The following is a 13,686-nucleotide window of genomic DNA, read 5'->3' on the forward strand; positions in this document are numbered from 1 at the left end:
CTCGGGGTTGAAGAGCGCAGATGATGGAGTGTATGAAGACTACACTGCTGCCTGGGCATCTGCACTCTAGGGCAGACTAGCGTATTTTCACCTCCTAAACTGTTTCTGCTGACCCAGTCCACAAACAATGCATTTGCTGAAAATTACTACTAATAAATCAGTAAGTCTTAAATAATGTTCACTCTAATGGCAGACAGGGAGCATTTGTGTTGACAACTATCATTACGTATTTAATTTATAATAACAATAAGGAACCCTAGTGAGAGGCTCTGATTTAACAGGTTTTTTAACTTTCCTTTAACTTCTATTTAAAACACAAAAAAGCATTAAAAAAAATTGTCAATGTAAGCTTAATGATTCTAGTAGAAGTCCATGTTTCTAGTCATAGAAAACTGGCCTTGCCACTGTCTGTTTTAAACCATGAATAGTTGAGAGTTAAGTATCTATTCTAATGTATACATGTCTGCTGAACACAGTGGAGTTACATGTATAACAGTGGTTTCAGGTGTTAATGTTAGACAAAAAATTAGGAGTAATAAGAAATAATGCTCACTGAAATCAATGGCGGATTTAGTAACTGCTGGAATAATTGGGTCTGTTTTTATCAGATCATATTCCATCACTTCTTGCAAAGATCACACTATCATTATTACAGCATTTCTATCTCTTTAGGTCTGTTTGAAGTCATGATAACCTATCTCACATAAAATTTGCCTTTCAGCACTTTTATAACACTACAAAATCTAACTCATCAAGAGAGAAGAAATGCTGAAAAATTGTTGGTTTTTTTTTTTTTTTTAAAGTCACCCCTTTATTTTATTAACTTTAAAAAAAAAATACTTGGCCAATGTTAGGCAATCTTTTTTGGAGCAATGTAGGAAGTTTCATACCTGTTCCTTTGAAGAAAGGAGTATTCTGCATAAATGTGAAGATGTGGTTGTTTTATGGCAGCTCCTCAGCCATAACAGCTTTTATAACTGTTGGAAGAATTTAAATGCAATTAGTCCTTTACGTGTCCAATTGTTGTCTTAGAGTAAAAGAAAGCGATCTTTTTAGAGGCTTTTAAAAAAGAAATCCAATGATCCAGCTCTGGAAACTTTTAGATATCAGAAAAAAATCCACTGATTTTAACAAATGTGTTGGCTAATTCTCAAACTAATGAGGTTTGAGGGAGTATTCTTTAGTTGTAAGTATTTCCACTGAAATATTTGCAAAAGTGCACAATGAATTCAAGTATTTTTGGAAGGAAATATTTAGGTACTTTCTCATGACAAAAAAAGTAAATTACTGTGTTGATAGTTTGCAGGGGTTGTTCCATTTTATTTTGATTGGTTCTTCTTTTTCCTACAAAGATGCTGAAATTGGCTGGTCAACTGGGATTATTGTACAGTAATTCACAACTGATGAAGAACAGTAAATCAAGATCTTTTTTTAAAAATCAGAATGCTGATTTAGAAACCTCATTCTTCCCTTATACTCTATGAAATAAACTGATTACATGTCTAAGGGACAGAAAGAAAAAGAGGAGAGGGGGAATTATAGAAGTGCATTTTTTCCCAGCAATTTCTCCCCACACTTTATAGATAATCAGATTTTTAAATATCTTTGTAGATCATGTCTGCTCTCTCTAAACTTCCTTGAGTAACTGCAGCTAAACTTGTATATTGCAAGTGCAATGTGTTTTGCACGGGTACCATGGTACATATTGAAATGTTGATATCTTATTTTCTATAGTGACCTGTCGCTTGATTGTTTATTAACTGTTAAAACAAAGGTAACTGTGAACTAAGTAATGTCCTGCATATTACAGCAAGTCAAAAAAGCATTGAAAAGACTGATATACGGTTTTAACTAACCCAAGATGATGAAGGTAAACTGGGATGAATATTGAGAAAAAATACTAAACTGTCAGTGGCCATATCTACTAGACTGGTGAGCATGGCTCTTCTTATCTGTTAAAATTGGTGGATCTGGCAAAACAAAAACTGAAACAAAGGCTTGCCCAAATCCCACCCCAACAACATGTTGGTGTTCCCTGGAGCAGCGTTGGTAGTTTCTGACTCTGCACTAGAAATCACTCTGCAAAGAGAGGGTTTCCGCTTGCCGCTGGGGTCAGTGCAGGCGCTCTGCTTACTGAACTTCAAGGGTGAAATCCTAGTTATACAATAACTAGTAAATAAACTACTCCTAATGTCTTTTATTTGGAATGTTAAATTTCTTGCAGATCCAGTGCTCAAATGAGTTCATTATACCACATAGGCTATCAGTATTTTCTTTCAGCCCAGTAATGTTTTAATATAATGGAAAAGCTAATTGTTAAAGTGAAGAATTCTGAGTGCTTTGAAGTATTAAAGGAGGGAAAACGAATACTGTTACTGGCTTGATATTATAATCAGTTACGTGGATAAGGTGATTGCCTTAGACTAGGAGCCTGATTTGACAGTATTATTTATTAAAAAGTCAGATTTGGATAAAATTGAATTGAAATGGGAACATTGTGCCAGTATGTCCAAAATAATATATACAGTCTGAAGACAATATTTAGATGTCCTAAGGAGATAAACATCTTAATGGTCTCTCAACAGTACAGCTCTCTCCGTAAAACTTGACCTCAAATAATAATAGAAAAGTAATGTACAACCTAGTTATGCATGTTTATACCCTACTGACATATGTGGGTGTTGTGCATATAATCTAGTCCAGAGCTTGGCATTGTATCGGCTTTGATCCCATGACTCTAAATTTAAAGACAGAACTTCTCAGTTACCACAAGGGGGCAAAATCAGTTCCAAAATTCGTTGTGTTGTTATAAAAAAGAAAAAAAAAATCCATTAGTGTTTGCTCTCACAACCTTTTAAGACATATATTTATCACATTAAAATTTCACAACGAATATGTAAAACAAATAAAGCTACACTCATCCTGACACTATTTTAGTTCCAGGAAAATACCTTCTAGATCTTTCAAGGTTAAGAAAACAATAAAATAAAATGAATGCCCATTCAGTCTTTTTTTTTTTTTTTACTTTTGTGTCTTGCATTTGTTATTGTTTAAAAAAAAAAAAGTTCTCTTAATTTGAAATTGGCTAAAAAGAAGAACAAAACCATAGAGAACAAAGCAGAAAATACCATTTGATTATCATGATTGCATCTTGCACTTGGGTGCACGGTCTGTCTCTAAACTCTGACTCATCTGCCACCAGCAGGCTTTAAGGTGATAATCACCCACACAGAGCTATTTGCATACCATGTCTATCCTATCCTGTATCTAATTATACCCTTTATAACAAACTGTTTAGCATAATTAGTGGAGATCTGCTTTACAGGGAAAAAGATAGAAGCTATAGTTTAGAAAATTCAACTTTTTGAAGGCATACATGTACAGATTAGTAACTTTGGTATTTGGTCACAATAATGAACATTTTGATGCATTGGTCTATGTAAAATTGTACAATCATTATTTTAGCAAGTAAAATAATGTTTTCAGAATATTTATATACTGTATGTAAGCATTGTTTAAAATTATGAAATGGTTTTGGGACTCATTAATTGCTAACACTTTCACCAGTATTTTTCCAGACATGGCTGAAAAATGCTGAAAAGGCCAGCACTGGAATCAAGAATGCTGGAAATGATCAGAGAACCTATTAATTCAACTGATAGACAACAGCAGGTACAAATGACCTTAATGGGAAAGCTCTGATTTTTTTTTTTTTCCTTCGTCTTCTAGATGATCAGAAAGGATGTTTACTTAATGACCACTCTTTCTTTGTGTTCAAACTTCAATGATAAGCTGCTTTAATACAAGATCCTTTGAGGTAAAAAAGGAATAGAGAATGATACACATATGTGCACAGAGGTAAATATATTTTATTTTTCTTTGCTTGCTTTCATTGCAGTCTTGAAAGTGTTAAATGAACATCACTTGCAGTGGCATCTTCTTTGTATGCTGGCAGTTAAGTCTTCATAATCCCCCGCCCCAACCCCGTCCTCCTTATATACTAGCAAAAGCTTGAAGCCCACAAAAGCCAATACCCTCCCCAACCCCCCATTAGTGTTTGCTGCCAGGCAAAATAAAACCCAAACTGTATCTCCTGAGAGTAACTTCCTGTCCCCAGATGGGGAAAAACTCTGCTGATATGAACACAAACATTGTATTAGCATAGACAAAAGAAGAAATCATGCAGAATCCATTAAAGCAGCCACAACTAATTAATCTTGTTTGGTTTTATGTGTTAATTGTACTTCTGTTAAATTCTCTTGGAGACCAGGATAAATTTATGGGTTCTATCCTTGTTTAACGATAATTCTGCTATTTCTATCTTACAGGAACATTATGCAAGTAGAGCTATTTTCCCCCTGAGCTATTTAAGAAAAAACACATGAAAAAACCAAGCAGAGTATCAGTATTTACTTGTGCTCATGAAGAGATGCTCATGCTTCATCCTTTCCATGTAGGCAAAGAAATCTGTTGAATTCTACCACATATTATTCCAAGACATTTACAGCAGATTAAAGATAAAGCATAGACTTGCAGAAACTCTTGTATTTCCTACAGAATGTTAAACAGAATTTTCTTCATTTGTAATAGATAAACTATACTTATCAGTCCAGTGTTAAATACAAATACGTCAACAATGCATCCTTTCAGGTCACCATTATTTAAAAGGTATTTGAGTTTCCCTATTAAGTTTTCAAAGGCCAACATCTGCTGATGCTCAGAAATGGTAGATGTGGTGACGAAGGCTGTATGGAGTGTGAAGTGAAAACACAACCGTATAGTCCATGCAACACAGTACTAAGAAACTATAGCACAACCAAACTCTGAAGAGCTATTTTCCCATTCATCCCATTTCTGTTATTAATGGCAGGAATATTCCTGAGAACAGTGACATAAACTTCTTCTCTTTCATTTAGTTCATTGTTTTGGTTATAAAATATATGTATAAAACCAAGGTTTTGAAAACAGCATATCACTATACATTTGCAGTTACGCGAATGCCGAAGGAGACACTACAGCAGGAAAATTACATTATTAAGACTGAAGGCTTTCATTTGCATGTTATTGTCATTGATGCTGTTTCACTATTTAAAGCTGCAAAACAGATGCCACGGCATTCAGCTGTTAATGCTGCTCTCATTTGCAAGGAGGCTAGTTTTGATGGCATTTAACTTGCTGTCTAGAGCTTAACAAATCAGCACCATTCATGAGCTTAAGTAAACTGAGCTGATTTATAAATTGACAGACCTGACCCTGCATAAGCAGCGAGATAGTTTTACGCAAATTATTAGAAGCTTTTCAGTTGGATATTTGGGATGGCAAATTGCATTTTACTGCTGTGATATTTTATCATTGTGATAGTCCTGCATCACAGAAGCTATCTAAAGCCTCTGCAAAACTGAGGCTGTGGAGAATATTCTTTCAGTCAGCCACAGCAGGATCCCATTTCTACCTCCCTGCTTTATTTGTAATCAGCTAACGTGCCATGACTGTGCACTTCTCAGGTATGGGACTCAACTGAGACTCACAGCTGAGCTACTGTGCACTTAGTCCCTTCAAGTGTTTTATTTAATTAATCATCTATTTTGTTGATATAGTAATTCTTTACATAATGGTGTTACGGTTTTATTATAGTTTAATATTTTGGTGCTTTAATTGCATACAGGAAAGCAGGTTTTTGTGAAGGAACACAGTTCTGTTTATTTTGTGGAGTAAAGCCCAGTTCAAAGGCCACTGGAGTTATGCAAAGATTCCAGCAGATACACTGCATTTGCTAAGCTACTTCATAAAAATGAAAACTCTTCCATTTATAAATTCTTCCATTTGCTCTTTGAATTTACACACACACATACATGCATGAAAATTAATGGTCCTATACTTCTCTGTTATTAGCAAACACTTTTTTTTTTTTTAAAAGATGCTCAACAAGTATTTTCTGTGAAACAGTATAGCACTCAGTTTTCATCTGCTGATCAGAACTGATCAGAAAATCTGCAGTTGAAGGCAGATGTGGTGTCAGGAGTGACATCCTCTCTGACCACGTAATAGGGTTACACGTTAATGCAACAGAGGAATGCCAATACATAGTCCCTGCACTATAGAGCACATTTTCAGAGAAACATTATTTACAACAGAAAGGGATGTTGGGAAATTAGATCCAAGAAGCTGAATGACAATGCAAAACAATACTGGTTTTATTACTTACTACCAATACTGGAAATACTGGGTATACCTGCAGAGAAAGAAAACAAAAAAGTATAGTTAGCTGTTTGCTGTAGTTGGCTGAACTATTACATCTAAGATTCTGAAAACAATTTTCTCCAAGTTTTCAGAATATTATATCAATACATAGTTAAACCCAAGTAACTGCAAATATGTACCCAGCCCTTTATAAATGCAGAGTCTTTAGATTTTTCAGTATGAGGCTGCAGGGACCACTAAAACGTATTGACAGATGGGTATTTCTGGGACCTACACCAGCTCTCTGAACTTCATGAATTTGTTCAGAACAGTTTTGTATTTCAACTAACCAGCCATTAGGTTTAATGCTCTAGATAAAAATATCAGTCATGCATGTATTATGCAGATCTAGGAGAATAATTTAACCATGGGATAGATGCATTGCTAACTGCTTTGGCCAGCTGCTTAAATCAGCTGATACCTTCTGTTGCATTAACTGTATGTAGCCATTTTTTCCTCTTTTACCTGACGGTTATCTAAATTAAGCTATGGAAAAGAAATGTAATTGAGCGAAACAATCTAATGCATTAGGTTGGTCATATTGACTAAGCCTCTCATTGATTCCCCCCCCCCCCCCCCGCTTTCATTTCAATTCCTAAGCTGAATTAATGCAAGGACACCGTTCCAGAGGCAGGTGAGATTTACCCGAAGAGGTGGGGCTGCTGAGGAGTAAAACTCCTCTGCTGGATTAGCAATGGGGGATCTCATGTTGCATGATGTAGTCCCAACATGTAGCTTGTTGTCAGGTCTGCCCTGAAAGGTGTGTAGCACAAAAATAAGGACATGAAATCTTACCTGAAAGGCCATTTTCTCTAGATTAAATGGCATTGCTAATGGCACTATTGCTAGTCTCTTGGGTTAAAGTTGCAAACTGCAGATTGGTATTTAAATCCTGGATATTTGCATCCTCTTAGTTAAATACAGTTTGCCTTTTGTAAGTTTTATTGACTTTTGATGGCATGCATTTTACTGCAGAAATCTGTCTGGTTCTCCATTAAACATCTGCTATACTTCTTTCAACATCTATCTTGAGTTCTGTCTTACACAGAGATGGCATGGACCTCATTCTGCAAGTATCTGTAGTGAAGGAATGTCTTGGGGATAAATGATATTCACTGTAAGCAAGGTTGTAGAGTCAAGTTGGGAACATTTCTAACTTGTGGCATGGCTAAGACAACGCTGAAGTAATCGCATTTGCAGAATGGCAACCATAAACAGATCTTTTGTATTTCACCACATCAGTCCTGGGGCACAGGTCAGAATTGCAGCCCTCCGGTTTCATACTCTATGAAACCTGTGGTCTGGCAGAGCACCTGCTGCTAACCGAGCCCCACACTCAGATATTGTTTGCAAACTTCCTTATTTCTACTTCTGCTGAGATTAACATGTATTTTCCAAAATTTTAGAATCAATTAAAACTGAAATGAAAATATCATAACAGAACAATGCTGTTATAGTTCTAAAAGTGACAAAAAGCGCTTTTTCCAGTTAGGATAATGTAAGAGAACTTCTATCCCTTTGTCTTAAATGTCAAAAAGGCAATCAATTTTCAAATAATTTTCCCCATAATTTCAGCAGCAGCTTGTTTACATTTTAGCAAGTCATTGTAGCTGTTTTAAATTAGCAGGATTCTTTTTCCTTTATACACTGATGGAACCTGCACAAATATTAGATAAAATACAGATACTGTGTTCTCGCACTCACACTTCCACTGTGAAATGGTATTTGTGTTTCCTCTGGGTATACTCCCCCGCCTCAAACCTCTCTCTCTCCCCTACATGCGCACACAAATATCCTTTCCTTTCTCTCCTGAACAGATTGTAGCAAAGGGAGAGGTTTTCCTGCAAGTCTGCTCTCCTCATTTTACTGTATTTCAAAATTTTCAATGAATTCATAGTGATAAATGCTTCCTGGGCAGAGAATAATGAAAGCAAGCTGCCTGCTAGCCTGAAGGGCTCTGTATTAACCTTGCGAAGTTGTCTTCAGGTTCTGTTTGAAAAGCTCTTTTGCTATTTCTGTACAGAGTTTCTGAGTTGGTGTGATCTTCTGTAACCAGCTTGATTTTTGTAATACCAGGTATCCCTGTGTGTGGTGACTAGCCTTGATAGCGCACCGCTTTATGCCCTTTCTGCTACAGAGAGTGAGAATGGCACTTCTAAGTTTGTCTGAAAAAGAGCTGGTTACATAGGGCCATGAAGCAGGATCTATTAACACTCTGTGAAAACCGCGCATATGATGGGAAAATTATTCTTAGTAGGAGTGTTTTTGTGAGATCTGGAGCTACATATTGAGGCTAGCTCTTGAATTCAGCTGAGCTGTATTTGGTGCAAGCCCTTAGGTAATGAGGCGCAGGTGGTGTGATTCTGCCTCTCCCTCTCTGCCAGTGTGGGAGGCATGGGGTTGGGGGACAACCCTGGCTGCATGGCTCCTCCGGTGGCACCACCGCTGGGGACAGCAACAGGCTGCGGGGAGTCATCCCACTGCTGCTGGCCCTTTGGATGGAAACCAGTACATTACGTGATGTGGATCATTTGCAGTCAGCCTTGTATTGAAATCTGTGAGTACTTTGCAGCAGTGAAATGATGTGAACAGGTGATAGAGAGAGATGAAGAATCAGGCCCATTACTTCCCTTGACGCACAACTCTATTCAGCTAGACATAAAGAGTAAATAAAACCAAGTGATTGCATTTATGTATATTCAGTTGTTACACCAAAGCCATGTTTAGCCTAAATTATCTTCCAGTTGAAATCACTGGGATGGCTGTTAATGGCAGTAGTTTTACAGCGAGCAAACAGTGAGTAAAGCGTGCAAAGAAAGTTCAGGGGTAGCTACTGCCCCCGAAATGGCAAACATTGCAGAAGAAAGTCTCTAATACTATTTATTATTTTTGACTTGACTTGAGGGTGGTGGTTTGGTATATTACATGTTCACTGTAAGTGCATCTAAATATACATGCATTACTTGAGAGAAGAAAATCTCGTGTTTTCCTTTCATACGATCTTCTGCATCTACCCTGTAATTTTCTCGTTTCCCCTTTTTCCAGAAATGGGTTGTTTTAGCTGTTAGCTACCATGGAGCTGACTACTGAGAATGGAGAAAAAAGAAAATCAGATGCTAGCAAAGAAAGCAAGTTTTTGATTTCTTCTATAGTTTGGGTCAGTGTGAAATCTGTAACATAAAGGAAGAGCATCAGGCTTTTGGTGAGAAGGGCCATACTGCTGCTTCCAGTCTCAGGGCGGGTCATACCCTGCAGTCCCTCTTATCGCCTCCATTGTCAACGCCTGTGTGCGCTTCCCGCCAGCAGCGCAATTAATGCAGCCAGGCTGCATCTCTTCCTGGGCAGGGAGTACATGTGGGATGAAGGAATTACTCTGTCAACTTGGTCTTGGCTACCATCTTTCCTGTGGGCTTTTCTGCCTCTTCTCCATCACAAGTTGAACATGCATCTCCCGTATGACAGGGAGCCAGGGACAGGCTCCTGCTGCTATCAAAACACCATATCCAGCTCACAGCTTGCTCACATTTAGGGAAAGAGTGTCGCCAAGAGCTCAGGGAATTATCCAGGTGAGGTGAATACAGCCCAGAGACTGAGAATTAAGACTCTCTCCTATGAAGGCATGGCAGGGTATGATAGTAAATAATGCAGTGCAAGTTTGGATTCATATTAATTGCTGATCAAAGCTGTGTGAGAGCTTTTCTGACAAGAGCCATCCCTATAATTGCACTCTACACCACACATTTTAACTCTTAAACAGGAACAAAATATAGAGCTTTCCATAGCAAAGAGTCAGAGCAGGGCTGTTAATGCTACCTCCGATCTTTTGCTAGAATACCCGTGCTGCAGCATGACGGCACTCCCTGCAGTGAGTCTTTTTTCCCTTTGCAACTCCTCCACTGAGGCATGATTGCAATATCAGACCCTCAGCATTAATTTCAGAAGTTCTGAATTCTCTAGTATTTTAAAGCCCTGAGAAGCCTGGAGGAACCTAGCATCTTGTAATCCCTCAACAGGAGTGATCATTACGATCATAGGAGTAAACTTTTCGTGTAATGCCAAACCTGTACTCAGCCAAAGGACCGTGCACAGCGAAAGACACAATTCTTAGGAAATTTCTCATGTGTTTCATTGCAATAGCCCTAGAACTCCTGCTACTCCTTACTCTGTAAAGATTGACAATTTTTCAATTCCCAGAAAAATAACTGCTTGGATGAAATTTGTTATCCTCCACCTCTGCTTTTCCAAGCAATACCACCACAAATAAATGGGACAGAGAAAATATTTAGTTACTGGTTTATTGGGTAACACGTTTTAAAATTTGGACTTTTTCTTATGATGTCTTAGTAACTCCAAACCAGTATTGAAAACTGTCTGTCTAGGAAACTTCCAGTGAGACCAAAGGATTTTTTTCAAGTAATTATAATTTATTGATAGAATATTAGATATTAGAAACTTTAAAAAGCCTGAAACTCAGACCATTTTTAGAACTTTGAGTATATCTTATAACAGATACTTTGCCTTCCCATATTGCTGCTTAAGGACTAGAACCCTCTTTCATTGCTCATCTTCACTGTATATGGTGAAAATAGAGTTGTTTGAAACCAGTGACGGATGGAAGCAATTCATTTCCCAGCAACAGATGCCACCATAACCAGCACAAACAACCAACTCAGCAGGGTCACATAAGAGGGTAGAGTGCTGAAGAATAATTTTTCAAGACCCATTTTAAAAAAATACAGCACATGCTATTTATAGTGCATTGTTTTTTAGGTAAGTACCTGCAATGTTTTGCTGGCCATTGCACTGGATACCTAGTTGAAGGGAAGTTAGCTTATCATTTGCAGGTTTTCCTGACACTTCTGTCTTCCTGAATGCTCTTGATACACTACAGTTTTGCCCCCTGACCCAAGTTTCCCAGCCTGACACAGCTTTTGTGTGACATCTTCCTGTGGCTTTACATCTAGCTTCATGAGCCAAAATTAGTATGTAATATAAAATAGGAACAGTAAGAAGATTTGCAATTTTATTGCATTCTTATCTTCCTTTTTCTCTATGAAAGATGTTATAAAAATCATCAAGGAGCAACATTTTACAACTTAAACATGAGTGTCCCATTCCTTCAAATCAAGATCATGTGGGATCATCTCCTCTACCTCAGTCATGAAGTAGGCACTGGAACTCTCCTTCCAGTTGTTCGGGAGAATGGGGCCCTTAGAAAATGGGACACTATCTACTTTATGAGTCTGCTTTGACAGGACAGCAGGATGTGTGATCTTTTCAGTTACAGGGTTCCATGCTACTTGGATTCCTGAATAGAAAGCCTGCCATCACACAACCTCTTGGCCAACATCATTTACTCCAGTCCTTCAAGATGGCTTTGTGTCAGCAAATATTCACAGGCAAAACTACACCCAGAGAGGAGGGTAATCAGTGCAATACTTCAAGTGCCATATTTTTTGCCAGAAACTGTTTCTGTGGCAGCTGTGCTGCAGTGATGCCTCGTGAGTCTTTTCCCACTCAGGGAGGATTAGGGCCGTGCTGCTGAGACAGAGGCTGTACTATCAGAGGGGGACCCACGGCAGGAGCAATTCAGTAAAGTGAGTGAGACTCTCTGCCTAACTGTTGACTGAAAAGAACCACCAATGTTCCCCGTGTCCTGGTCAATCCTCTGTTTCACGTTGAACTATGAATTAGGAAAGTCATGTAACAGCTGGGAGGCAGTTTTCCCCAGGTGTCAAGCATTTCTGGTGCAGGTTATTGGTTGTGGAGGGACTAACAAAAAGCGAGCAGGCTTTGATGGATGGCAGCCCAGCACAGTCTTAGACAGCTCTGTCTGATGGAGTGAAGAAGATAAGTGCCAAAGATGATCTAAACAACAGGAGGAAGAAAAGGGCTAGTGCTGTCAGACACATACGACTACTGAGGGGAAAATACCAAGTATAGCGAAATTCAGTAAGTTCACTTGGAGTGTCAAAACATATTGCAGAACAAACTATACATAGGATGTGGCAGCACAAGGGAATAAATGTAATCACAAAAAAGTCAATAAGATAAAGTGAAAATATAAAATAAATGCTATGTGGGAGACAAATGTGGAAATATTGTTAGTGCCGGTAAACAGCAGAGTATTCTGTCTTTCACAAGCAAAGCATGGAAAAAATGTTTTGCCTTCTCCTGAAAAACTCATGTTGACTTAAAATGAGAAGGATACAGAAAATAGCTTTATATCAAGGTTTAGGCTATGACTGGAGTATAATCTAGAATGGTCTTGTATTTCATGAGATGTAGCTTGAAAAGGTACAATTAAAGTCTTATTGGCCACAAAAAAATGGTAGAAACAGAACAGTGGAGACAACAGAAGTTTCAGCTGGGAAGGATTTGGAAATGGACTTGAGGCTTCTTGTTGAATCTGAGCAAATTTCCCAAATTCAGAGAATCTCAAGAAAAAGGATCTTTTTATTTTGTGAAAGAAAATTCTGTGTGTTTCATTTATACAATTATTTTTTAGCTGTACCTTATTTAAGAACACTCATATAAAAAAAACCCCCTTCAAATCCATTTAAAATATTTTGGTCTTAGATGGAAAAGATAGACTGAAAATTGGAGGAAGGAAGAGTATCAAAGGGACACTGTATTACTGGATTATACAAAGTGTCCCCAGGGAATTAAAGTAATACATCAAGGGAAGTTTAGTGTCAAACCAGATAAGTTAATTCTATCAACATGATCAAGCAACTATTTACAGAATTCATGCCTGACTAGGGAGAGTATAATGCTAGGGCTGCATTACTGACCACACGATGGAGATGGTGACAAATGCAACAGGGTAAGTGAAATTACACTGGCTGTGCAGAGTTTACACAATAATGCAAAATTTCATATGCTCCAACACCTGCGCCATTAAATCAGGAAGTGACAAAAGAAATGAAACTTTTACATACCATAAATGATTGCTGCTTGTAGCAAGTAATCGGACAACCCACAAGAAGAGAAGCTGATTTAGTTCTGAGTAGTACATAGGACCTGATTTAAGAAGTAGTTATCAGAGAACCACTTCTGGACTGAAAGTCAACATATTTGTTGAGAAGGAAAAGGATAAAAAAAAATCCTCTGCAATAATACTTAACTTTCAGAGAGCAAGCAGACAAAACTGAGGAAGTTAGTTAAAAATGAAAAGAACAGCTAAAAAGATTTAATGCAGACAGTGTGGAGGCAGGCTAGAGATAAAGTGTATGAGACACTCAGAATAATCACATATAACCCATCTTTTTTTTTTTTTTTTAATTATAAAAATCACCTATCTTATAAATGAAAAAAACCGCTAACACCCAACCCAAAATGGCAGAATGAAGATGATTTTGGAAAGACACCCTTCAAAAGTGTAAGTCATCTCAATGGAGAAAGATAGGGAAAAAAAGCATAAAATCTGTCAAGTTAAATATAAAC

At 37.7% G+C, this 13,686-nt stretch overlaps 1 protein-coding gene across 9 annotated transcripts in view; it reads right to left on the reverse strand.

Moving 5' to 3' along the window:
* NTNG1 (netrin G1) overlaps positions 1-13,686 on the reverse strand; it is a 168,659-nt gene that overhangs the window by 45,161 nt on the left and 109,812 nt on the right. For all 9 annotated transcript variants that reach the window (XM_052801118.1, XM_052801121.1, XM_052801120.1 and 6 more), the window contains exon 5: positions 6,206-6,232. In XM_052801118.1, the coding sequence (XP_052657078.1) occupies positions 6,206-6,232 (27 nt within the window). The remainder of the gene's footprint in view (positions 1-6,205; positions 6,233-13,686) is intronic.

This window comes from Harpia harpyja, chromosome 11 (assembly GCF_026419915.1).
Source record: "Harpia harpyja isolate bHarHar1 chromosome 11, bHarHar1 primary haplotype, whole genome shotgun sequence".
NCBI lineage: Eukaryota > Metazoa > Chordata > Aves > Accipitriformes > Accipitridae > Harpia > Harpia harpyja.